Source organism: Phascolarctos cinereus, unplaced genomic scaffold, assembly GCF_003287225.1.
Source record: "Phascolarctos cinereus isolate Bilbo 61053 unplaced genomic scaffold, phaCin_HiC Scaffold_5;HRSCAF=322, whole genome shotgun sequence".
Lineage (NCBI taxonomy): Eukaryota > Metazoa > Chordata > Mammalia > Diprotodontia > Phascolarctidae > Phascolarctos > Phascolarctos cinereus.
The window spans coordinates 307,600,029-307,612,306 of NW_027555958.1; the positions used below are offsets into that span (position 1 = coordinate 307,600,029).

The 12,278-nt window shown below is 37.6% G+C and overlaps 1 protein-coding gene across 1 annotated transcript in view; it reads right to left on the reverse strand.

Annotated features, from left to right (window-relative positions):
- Window positions 1-12,278, reverse strand: part of CA10 (carbonic anhydrase 10) — a 731,405-nt gene that overhangs the window by 607,411 nt on the left and 111,716 nt on the right. Inside the window, exon 3 of the mRNA XM_078156792.1 lies at window positions 9,426-9,500. Within this exon, the coding sequence (XP_078012918.1) occupies window positions 9,426-9,500 (75 nt within the window). The remainder of the gene's footprint in view (window positions 1-9,425; window positions 9,501-12,278) is intronic.

Consider the following 12,278-nt stretch of genomic DNA (forward strand, 5'->3'; position numbering starts at 1 on the left):
TGGTCTGGCAAGAATCCTGAAACTCTAGTCAATTACACTGTGATAAGAACATGGATTGGGCTGGCATCCCAGAAAGTGTGATGGAAGTATCCCAATGAATCTAAGAACTAAATAGGGCAGTATAGAGTTGTAGAGTAGTCTTTGGAGCAATCATGGTCATCAACCTGACAGGGAGCTCAGCAAAGCAAATGGTGTACTTTTTCAATGTGTTGGTTGCATTTGCTATACTGTTTTTTTCCCTCTCCTTTTTTTCATTATTTATTTAATAGATGATTCACTGTAATAGGTTAGAGGGAAGAATATAATGAAAGATGTAAGTGATACAAAATAAAAGATATGTATTTTTAAAATGTATTTAAGAATGAGGGCATGGCTTCTGTATCACTGACAAGTTTGAGGTCTCTCTCATTCCTGAACTACGCCTTTCCATATATTTCTCCCCATTTTCACTTTTTTCCATCTTTGTACGGATGTCACCAAACATCAAAATCTATGTTGGTTTGATTTGGAAGGTTTTATTAATCTCTTCATAGAATTTCTCTACTTCTTCATCCTCATATTGGTACATAAATTACAATCATTTTCATGGTGGTCTTTATGCAAGTACTTATTAGTACTGATATATGATGATAAAATATCCCATGAAATAATGTTTCTTATTATCTCTAAGCATACAGTAAAACCTACTGATTTCTTTGCCTCCTTAAGGAGCACCTGTAAACTCTCCTTCTATTTAGATTTAACCTTGTTCCATCTTCTAGTTGATAGCATAAAGCAATGATACTATTACACACACACACATATGAATATAATTATATTATATATTAGGAAGATAATTTTTTAAAAATGTCTTTGTGCTAGTAAAAGTATTCCTGAAGACTTTTTCCAAATCAACATGAGCTGAGTTTTAATGATCCAAGCAAGATTAAGAGAACAATGCTTATACCTCCTATGGGATTCAGCAAAGTACGTGGTTCATAGTAGTTCCTTAAATATTTGTTGAATGATTGGCTGAATGAATCAATAACATAAGTGGTGGAATTACTGTGGAGGAGTATAAGGAGATTATAAGTGTGCCACACTTTAAGAATATTTGGTTAAAAACAACAAGAAAGTAGATGCAGTACAAAAGGATTTTTCACTTTATAAGATTTAGGCAGAAGATTCTCTCTAGAATACTTTATCACACTGAATTAAATATATTATTTAAACATTTGATTTGGATGTTATATATCAGGTTTAACTTTATAGTATAAAGTGAAGTTTCAAAAGAGGTAATATAATCCAGTGAGTAAGGATCATTGAAATTCATCATTATCGTCATCATCTTCATCTTCATCATTGCAATAATAATAATAGTAGTTAACATGTATATCACCTTAAGGTTTGCTAAGTGTTTTATAAATATTTCATTTTTATCCTCATAACAACCCAGGAAGTTCTTATTATCATTCCTATTTTACAGATAAGGAAAGTGAGGCAGACAGGGGTTAAGCAATTTGTCTAGAATTACATAGCCAATAATTGTCTGAGACTGGATTTGAACTCCCATCTTGCCAACTCTAGGTTCAGTGCTGCATCCACCACACAACTTGGGTATCTCTTTGATATAGACTTAGTCATAGGCCTCGGTTCTGCCAACAGCGCACTATTCATCTTTAGGAAATCATTTGACTTCTCTGAACATAAATTTCTTCATAGGTAAAATAATCCTCATTCTAACTCATAGGAATACTATAAAGATAAAATGAGATCATCTTTGGGAAAACAATTTTTAAAAAGGCAACAAGTCATATATAAATGCAATTTTTCAACCCTTCAAGGATGCCTAATAATATCCACTAGCACAGATTACAATTCCTCAGTGACTTAGTAAAATCCCTTTCAGATCTACTATGGTTAAACCAACTTGGTGATGAGCTTTTCCTAACGCGTCAGATCGGTCCTCACAAACCAGGCAGCTCAATTTCCTTTCTCTCATCTGCTCTCTGGGATAGCACTTTTCAATTCCCATAGTGCTTGTACATAAACAACAACTCATTTTCTCATTTGGAACTTGATGTCCCTTAGCAACTTTCTCCCAAAAGAAAGGACTTAGTGGCTATTACAATGTGTTAAGCTGGGAAGAATATAAGATTAGGAATCAGAAGACCTGGGTTTCAATCTTGATTTTGACATTAATTTGCCATATGACCATGGACAAGTCATTTGTCCTCTTTAGCCTTCAATTTCTTCCCCTGTAAAATGAAGGAGATTGGATTAGATATCCCTAAAGTATCTTATGGCTCTAACGTTGTTGTTTAGTGTTTAACATCTAACATTGTTGTCATTTTTGACAACAAAGATCTCTTTGGGATGCCTTTTTGGATTTTCTAGGCAGAGATACTGGAGTGGTTTACCATTTCCCTCTCCAGCTTATTTTATAGATGAAGAAACTGAGGCAAACTGGGTTAAGTAAATTGCCCAGGGTCACATAGCTAGGAAATATCTGAGGCTAGATTTGAACTCAGGCCTCCTGACTGTAAACCTAGTGCTTCTATTCACTGTACCATCTAGCTACCTTGCTCTTACATGCTATGAGTCAATATATTACATTAATGTCTTAAAAACTCCTGGGACATGAGGCGTGACTATTTTTAAAGAATGAAGTATTTGCCAAACTAGCAGAAATACAACCTAACTGTGAGAACTAGATCAAAGAAACCTTTTAAATCAGAAACTGAATATTGACAGAGGTCTTCACTTGTGGCTCTGTGGCTCACTAGAGCACAGCTTGAAGTATATGAAATATGATGCATTTTTACCCAGACTTGTTCTTAGAGTGATCATCAGGCTCACCGTACAACTCTATCCCTTTGATCAGCATATACTGGAAATCATGGCAGCCTTCATCAGACTGATCTATTTATGGGATTCATCAATATGGAACAATAAGGGGTGTCATTAAACATTAGAAGAATTGCAAGTGCCATCTGGGCCACATACTTTCCCTGATGGCAATTTTTGGCTGTGAGCAATACCTTAGCAACTAACTATATGGACTCAATGCCTAAGGAGAAGTTCTGAAGCTTCTAAATATTTTTAATGATCCATTGAACTAAGAAAGTCATGAGAGAGGAGATTTAGCAGTATTCATATACACATATACATACACACACACAGAAACACACAAAATAAGGGACTGTCTCAAAGATGATCTAATAATTCTGCATCTTAGGAAAAGATAATTTTAGTGTAGCTTGTAATAGAAGTGGGAGCCATATAGGAAAACATTTAAATCACTGCTTTTGAGGTCTATTTGCATACTTCAAGAAGCTATATTTATAAATAGTCACTTTAAATGACACTGGGTTCATTGGGATTCAGGGGTGAAGGACAGATCATAGGATTATAGATGTAGAACTGGAAGAAATGTCAGAGACTATTCAGTCCAACCCTATCATTTTATAGACAATATAACTGAGGCCCAGGGAGTTTAAGTCACTTGCCCTAAATGAGTTAGAGTTGGTGGTACAATTTGAAACAAGGTCCTCTGACACCTATTAATCATAATAATCAAAATATTGGATCAAGTCCCTTGGTTTTAAAGGAGACATCATTCCTCTGGTCTTCTCAACTATGATGACCAAGGTATTAAAGAGACCATGCTTTTTGGAATCAGTTTTGGGAATGGCATGTGGTGTAAAAAACTCACCCCAAGAATAACTTTTATTTAATTTCTAAGGACTGTCCATAGCCATTGGTTCAGCTGGCCAATCTTGTCATTTATTTTCCTTCAGATCTGAAGTATAAGTTAAGACTTTCATGATTAATTACTCATTCTGACTATTCAAGACAAAGTTCATTTAGCTAATTAGAACTATTCTTCAATAGTCAGTGCTTCCCTAAAGAATATATTTATTTAATAAATTATGAAAACCTATTTCATCCAAACATCTCTCTTCAGGAAGATAAGTTAAAGGGGAAAGTGAATTACCATTCAGTTTGGATAAATTCAGGCAGGAAAATTTTTCTTTTCATAGATGTTGAGATTGGAGTCTTTTTTTTTTAGGCAATTGGGGTTAGTGACTTGCCCAGGGTCACACAGCTAGTAAGTGCCAAGTGTTTGGTCTGAGGCCAGATTTGAACTCAGGTCCTCCTGACTTCAGGGCCAGTGCTCTATCCACTGCACCACCTAGCTTTCCCTGGAGTCTTTTATCGCATCAGAAAGTAGCTTGGTGTGATAAAAGGCAGTGTGGTAAAGCAGAATTAGCAGGGACTTGGAGTCATGGGTTTGATTTCTGGCTCATTAATTTAAAAGCTTTGGGATCCTTAGCAAGTCACTTGATAACAGTGAACCCCATTATCTCGTGCATAAAATGGGGATGGTACAATCTTCATCTTGGCTACATCACAGTAGTCTTACAAGGCTCATGAGGGGTTTTCCTCTGCAAAAAATTTCCATTTCATGAGTTGTACCATCCTTTCCAATGATGCATCATGAACTCCTTTCTCCCACCCCATCCCATGCCTTAGTAAATTATACCTGGAAGTAGCAAAGATTTAAAAATGTTGTCACTCTGAAGTCAACTAAGTTCTTCAAATTTAGCTAGGCTGGATTTCAAATGACAAGCATATTGTTAATGACTGGGCCCATACTTAACATTTTTCCACTTGATAAAGGTTTAATTATAACCTGTATCCAAATGACTCTCATGTCTATGTATCCATTCCCAGTCTTTCCCCTGGCCTTTAGTACTGCATCACCAACTGCCGATTGGTCATTTCAAAAAAACATCTGAGAAATAGCTCAAACTCAACATGCTCTGTTTCTTAGAATCCTTAGGATCCTAAACACCACCTTCTTGCATGAAACCAGTCCCAGTTCCCAAAGCTGCTCGTGATCTCCCTACCCTTATACTGTATTCATTTTTGTATAATTTGCTTATGAATATATGTACACGTGGTCTTGCCTGATGGGATGTAAGCTCCATGAAGGCAGGGACTAGTTTTATTTCATCTTCTTAATCTTAAGCATGCAGTTAGTCCTTAATAAATGCTTGCTGATTGATTGGGAAAATCCTGGAAGTGGGAGAGGGACTGAGAGAAGATTGTAGAATGTCCTTCTGAAAGGTAGTTTCTTGTTTTTGAGACAGAGTTTAGGCATGACCTCTGCCATCCACACAAGTGGATGGACTAGAGATGTGAACTCTTGTGGCACCTTCCATATTCCCAAGAGTCCAAAATAGTGGGGTTGATTCAGAGACTAAACTAACTGCCCATACAGCAACAAAGTCAGGGAATCCATTCAAATTACTTCTTGCTTTCTTCTTACTCCAAGGAGATGGGCTTACAGTAGGAGGACTTGTCATTTAACTTCTGTAAAAGGGCTCAACAGATTCATTCCCCCTCTGTCTCATATATGGGCAAAGCAGAGGCTTCCCCCCCTGGCCATAGGCTTTCTGTGAGGCCCTGCTTTCCATTAGCTCAACTCAATTCCCCGTTTTCATAAACACACTGGACAGGTACCTCTAGAGCTTAGAGAGAAATGCTCCAAATCATAGTAATTGCCTGTCAAGACTCTTTATACTGGGATGTTAATGGAGAATAAGGAGACTCTAGTTCCTTGTTCTCTTTACTGCTTCTCATTTTCAGTTCTTCTTAACTTATTTCAAGGATTCAAGAGAGTCTTTCTTAAACAAAGCAAATAGTTCAGTTGGCAGTTAATTGAGATTGAGTGCTGAAGAATGCCTCCCTTTCCTTACCCCATTCTCAAATGCATTCCCAGCTTCTTTTCCACATTCTACCGTTCTATCCCAACCCTGAGACACCTGGTTCTGATGCCTCAAGATTCTGAGTATCTACTTCACACAAACACCACCCTGGTTCAGGCCTTCATTGCCTCTTGCCCATACTTTTGCAGTGCCCTCCTAATTGGTCTCCCCTCCTCAAGTTAATCCTCCATATTGCTGCCAAAATGATCTTCCTTCAAGATAATGCCCAAGAACCACATTCTACATAGATCTTTGCTCAACTGAGAGGTAGCATAATGTAATGAAATACAATGTTGGACTTGGAGTCAAAAAGATCTGGGTTCAAATGCCACTTTGGACACTTAAAAGCTTGGAGAAGTGCCTCAGTATCCTCATCTGCGCAAAAAGATTGGATTTGATGACTTCTAAGGTTCCCCTCTCATTCTAAAGCTATGATTCCCCCCCAAGTACTAGTGCCTTCCTTCTCTCAACTACCTCCTATACTTAAATATGTACATGTTGTCTCCTGTGATCCTTAAGAGCAGGGTTTGTTTTATTTTTGTCTTTGTATCTCTAGCAAAGTGCTTGGCACATAGTAGGTGCTTAATAAGTGCTTATTAATTGACTGTTTGAATTATCAAAGCAAGATGAAATTACCTTCTGAGCATTAAATATCTGGATATTCTATTGGAAAATTGTTAATTTTATATGTGGGGACTCAATAAATTAATCAGAATATTTGATGAGAATATCCTATTTCCTGATCATTTTACAGCCACAGGAGTTTATGGTCTAGAGGGCAATGAACAAGGTACTTCATACATAGCTGCCCTCCTGAGAAGTTGTGGGTAAAGTGTGGGTAAAATGAATCTCTACAAATCAAAACCTATTTAAGCTGCCCTACTAAAGGAACCCAAGCCACAAATCATTCTATAATGTAAATAATCCCCTACCTTTTTTTATGTTGTAGTATGGATATTTTTTCCCCAGAAGTAAGGTATTCATACTCTCTTCCTCTCCCCAGAATACAAGCTTTCTTTATAAGGGATGACCCAGAGATGACAAATAACTTTTTATAGCTCTAGGGACAGATGGATAGATGGAGGGATGGATGAAAGGACAGATAGGTAGATAAAGCCTTTGTTATAAGCATGTATTATGCACCAGGCACTATGCTAAGTGCTGAGGATACAAAAGCAAGCAAAATGGTGTCTGTCCTCAAGGAGTTCACATTTATTTTTTTAGGCACTTGGGGTTAAGTGACTTGCCCAGAGTCACACAGCTAGTAAGTGTCAAGTGTTTGGCCTGAGGCTGGATTTGAACTCAGGTCCTCCTGACTCCAGGGCCAGTGCTTTATCTACTGCTCAGGAATTCACATTCTAAAAAAGAAAGAGAACACATGTAGGGAAATAAAAGGGAAGAAGGGCACCTTGGGGCAATTAAATGAATCTCAATGATTTCAAGACGATGAAGTATCTTCCTGTTAGAAAGACATACATGCTTTATGAGCTTGATTTAATTAAAAATATGAAATCTCAAATGTGTAAAGTTCTCAACTTCACACAAGTGAAAAAGTGTCCAGAAGCTTCATTTGTTATAAACCACCAGCACCGTTGTTAGAAGAAAGCCCAGCCAACTAGCGTTCATGCAAAAACTTTCTGTTGGGTTTTGTTAATTTGTAGAATTACTAATTCTAATGATTTTCCAATTATTTCAGAAGTTTCACAAAGATGCCAGTATCAGTTGCACGGCTATCTTTATCAAGATGTCTGGTTGCTTTGGACTGCTAGAACCAGTGATTAATGCAATTACCATATTCCTGCCATTATACCATTTGGTTTCCCTACTTACCACTTCCCTCTCTGTCTGCATTATACAGTGTACTAATGAGGCCATAGGTGGCTCAATGAATAGAGAGAGCAAAAGGCCTGGAGTCAGGAAGATCTGAGTTCAAATTTAGCCTCAGAAACTTACTGAATGTTTAACACAGGGCAAACCACTTAACCAGTGCAGCTAGGTGGAGCAGTGGATAGAATACTGGGCCTGGAGTCAGGAAGACCTGAGTTCAAATTCAGCCTCAGATACTTACTACCTGTGTGACCCCAGGCAAGTCATTTAACCCTGTTTGTCTCAGTTTCCTCATCTGTAAAATGTGCTGGAGAAGGAAATGGCAAATCACTCCAATGTCTTTGCCAAGAAAACCCCAAAAGGAGTCATAAAGGGTCAGAAATGATTGAAACAACTGAATAACAACAAAACAAAGTCACTTAACTGCTGTTTACCTCAATTTCCTCAACTATAAATAGTATATAATAGCATTTACCACACAGGGTTGTTGTAAGGATAAAACGGCATAATAACATGTGAAAAGTACTTAGCACAATGTCTGGTATATAGTAGGCACTTAATAAATTCTTATTTCTTTCCTTCTATTCTTCCTTTCTTCCTTACTTACTTGGAAAGGGAGACAGAGCAGCCTAGAAGAATGTGCTGTGATTGAACTGGTATTTGTCTTCTCTCTGGGAGCTGTCACCCAGGCCTTGATTTAGACCTCTGGCACATGGCCCTGACTTTCCGAACAGCACCCTGCTTCTACTATTATCAACACTGATTCTCATTCATCCATTTCCAAAAGAATACAAACAACACTGAAGGACCTCTCCTGTCTTCCCTTCCTAAGCTCATTTTAAGCTCATTTTATTTATACTTCTTCTTTCCTTTCTTTTTCTTTCTTCCACTATATTCCTCCTGAGCCAGAGATGGAGAACCTTTGGCCTTGACATGTCTAAGTCCTTGGGTGCAGCTGAATCTAAGTTTTACAGAACAAATCCATCTGTTAAGGGGATTTGTTCGGTGAAGTTTGGATTCAGTCAAAGGGCTGCACTTGAGGACCTAGAGGGCCACATTTGGCCTTGAGGCTGCAGGTTCCCCACCCCTGCTTCCTGACTCCCAGACCTCCACCCTGAAAAAGAAAAATCCTTGAAACAGAAGATGAGAAGCTAGGAACAATTAGAGTAGAGGATGGGGTGAGGAAAAATTGTTTTCAATTTTACCTTTTCCAAATTCTGCTTGCTTCTCACTCTCCTTTTTAGTTTTCAAATGCAAGGTAAATTGTGTTTTGGCAGTACCATGATCTAGCCAGTCCATGATTTTCTTTCCTCTCTCCCCATGCTGCTTCCATCCATCTCACCTGTTATTTTTATCAGGTGTTTGGCAGGATTCCCTAATTCTGTTCTATGTTCAGACCGTTCTTTCTATTGAAGCAACATCATTGACAGCGCACAGCCCAGTAAGATTCTCCTCCACATTCAGCCTTCACACATTTCTTGTTTCATTAACATTAAGAGATTGTTCTACATCTCTGAGTCGAATGCCAACCAACAAGATTTCCAAGCTTCTTCCCTGCAACAGCTCCCCAGTAGTAGTAATGACCTTGTAATTGCAGGTTTGCCTTTAAAGGCACACTCTGCTTAAGACGATATGAAGTTCCAGCCTGAAAACTAGAAGATGGTTGTAAAGCCACTTATTTATGCACTTTCTCCTTGTGGGGATGTCTAGTGACCCGCAAGATACTATTTTGCAGTACAAACTAGATAAATTTGCAGCATTTCAGAAATTCTGGGAGTAAGAACTTATATCCAAAGCTCCCCTCACCCCACTTTTTAAAGAAACAAATGTTTCATATGTACTTACCTGGAACAAAACTCCCCTGGACCACCTCCTTATATGCCCACCAGCCTTCATGGATTTTTGGTGAATTCTGTTGAGCTAAAAAATAAAATAGGGGAAAATTTCATTAAATAAATACCATGTCTTGGCTCCTAGAACAGAAAATAAGAATGCAAATCAGTTAGCTGTTTTCTATCCAGTTGGCAAGCTACAAAAAGCAGCAGCTTCCCCCAAATAGTCCCCTTCTAGATAGCAGGGATATCAGAGAGAGAGAGAGAGAGAGAGAGAGAGAGAGAGAGAGAGAGAGAGAGAGAGAGAGAGAGAGAGAGAGAGAGAGAGAGAGAGAGAGAGAGAGAGAGAGAGAGAGAGAGAGAGCGCGCGCGTGTGTGTGTTGTGTGTGTGTGTGTGTGTTTTAAAGGTGCTCAACTCATTTTTATCCCATTTTCCATATCACGTCCATTTTCCTTAGTAAATAAAAAAGCAGAAATTGACACTGGAAGACAGGAGAGGAAGAACAAATGAGAGAATGGGAAGAGAATTGATGAATGAGCAACAAATAAAAGAAACTAAGCCCATCCTAAGCAAATAGCATATTGAATGGTTTTCGACGTTTTTAGATTTGTGAGACCTAGGACTCTATTTTATGTAGATTATAAGAGACAGAATGTATCTCAGGGATCTTCTAGGATATCATATGTAAAGTAACTTCATCAAATTTATAACAGTATATAAATGTTATTATAGTTAACAATAATCATATTATTACTCTTATTGCAATAATAATAGAAGTAACAATAATATTGTCAAATATAATTATTGCTATTGCCATTATTATGACAATAATAATTAAGTATAATATTATTACTATTATGATGACAATTATTATTGCTAATAATAATGATTACTATTATTATATCAATTTGTATTGTGTAATAGTATATTGTTACTATTATAACTAATCATTAATGTTAAATAAAATAATTATCATTGTTACAATTACAATAGCAATAACAATTATTGTTATAAATATATACTTATATATTATTTCTATATCATATATTACTATTATACTGATAGTAATAATAATAATAAAGTTATTATCATCCAGTTCTTTTTTTCTGAAGTTGCAACACAACTTCATACCATATAATACAACACAAAAAATATGTAGGCAACACTTGCTATATACCATAACGTTCTTTGCTAGTTGTTGACAATTCTGAAACAGTCTTTGTCTTCAAAAAGCTTATATTTTTTTCATAAAGATACAATGTGTTGAGTAAACACAAAAGAAGTTCAAGAGAGAGAGAGAGAGAACACCAATAATGGACAGATTAAGAAAACCCTTGGGAAGGAGGTGGCCCCATAGCTGTGCTTTCAAGGGAACTCAGGATGTGTTGTGGTGGAGGGGAGGAGGAAATACATTCCAGACTTGTGGAACTAATTAATGCAAAGGCATAAAGACAAAGGATGGAATATTATCTACTGGGAACATTTAGCAGGCCAGTACGGCTGGATCACAGACTTGGAACTTGAAAGGACCTTCATTTCACAAATAAACTGAGTCCCAGAGAAGTGAAGTGACTTGTTTAAGGTCACATGGCTAGCAAATGGCAGGGATCAAATTCCAAACTAGGTCCCTAGACTCCAAAGCCAACCTCCCATGAATAGTAAATAGAAGAAGAGGGACCTGGGCTGTCCTGATCAACATAACTAACCAAAAAAGCCTCTGTACTAAAAGTGGTTAAAACACTTTCATCTCTCTTCAATATTCCTCAATTGCTTTTTGAGCAATTGCATGTATTCCAAAGTGGAATTATGTAAGATGATTGCAAATGGCTGTGTGTAAGAAAATCAGATCAGAGCACCACCTATTTATAAGTGATCAGAACTGAGGAGTTTCAGGAAAGCTTCCTTAATATGCCTTGTAGAGGACCAGATTCAGCTCTAGAATCAACTGACTTAAGCAGTACCTACAAAATGTCCAACCAATAACAAAGCATTATAGCAGCACACTGGATTTGAAGAAAAGGAAGGCATTTTATTGAGTACGGTTTAGGATGCTTTATTTTACTACAAGAACATCTGATTCTGTTCCCTTCAAAAACAAAAACAAAAACCCAAACAGGATTGGCCTATTGAGGATGAACTCTACTTAAAGTTTTTTAATTCTGCTTCTATTATTTCACTGGAGTGGGGAAGCTTTCTCCATGAATACAGATCTAAAGCTTCTTTGCAACCTAGAGTCTTAGATAATTGTCTAAGGCAGAGGGGGACACATGTGGCCCACAACACTTCTGCATGTGCCTGAAGCAGATTAAAATGCAATTGGGGAATATTTAGCAAAATGAATTAAAAGATAATAAAATATAGATGATGGTATATTTTTAAAACTAAGCAAATATGTGGCTGCAAGAATTTTTATGAACTTGATTAGTTTCTACTTGAGTTTGACACCATTCAGCACTTCTTAGACTGTGAGGTCTAGACCCCACAGTCTAAGAAGTGCTGAAGGGGTCCCAAATGGAAAAACTTTAAGAAGTCCTAGACTTGGGGCGTCTAGGTAACGCAGTGGGTAGAGCACCAGTCCTGGACTCAGGAGGACCTGAGTTCAAATTCGACCTCAGACACAAAACACTCACTAGTTGTGTGACCCTGGGCAAGTCACTGAACCCCTTTGCCTAGCCAAAAAAAAAAAAAGTCCTAGACTCTAAGTTACTGAGAAGTTAAGTGACTTGCTCAGGGTCACTCAAAACATGTGTCAGAAGAGCAGCTAAGTGGCACAGTGGATAGAGCACTGGCCCTGGAGTCAGAAGGACCTGAGTTCAAATCCGAACTTAGATGATTACCAGCTATATGACCCTGGACAAGTCATTT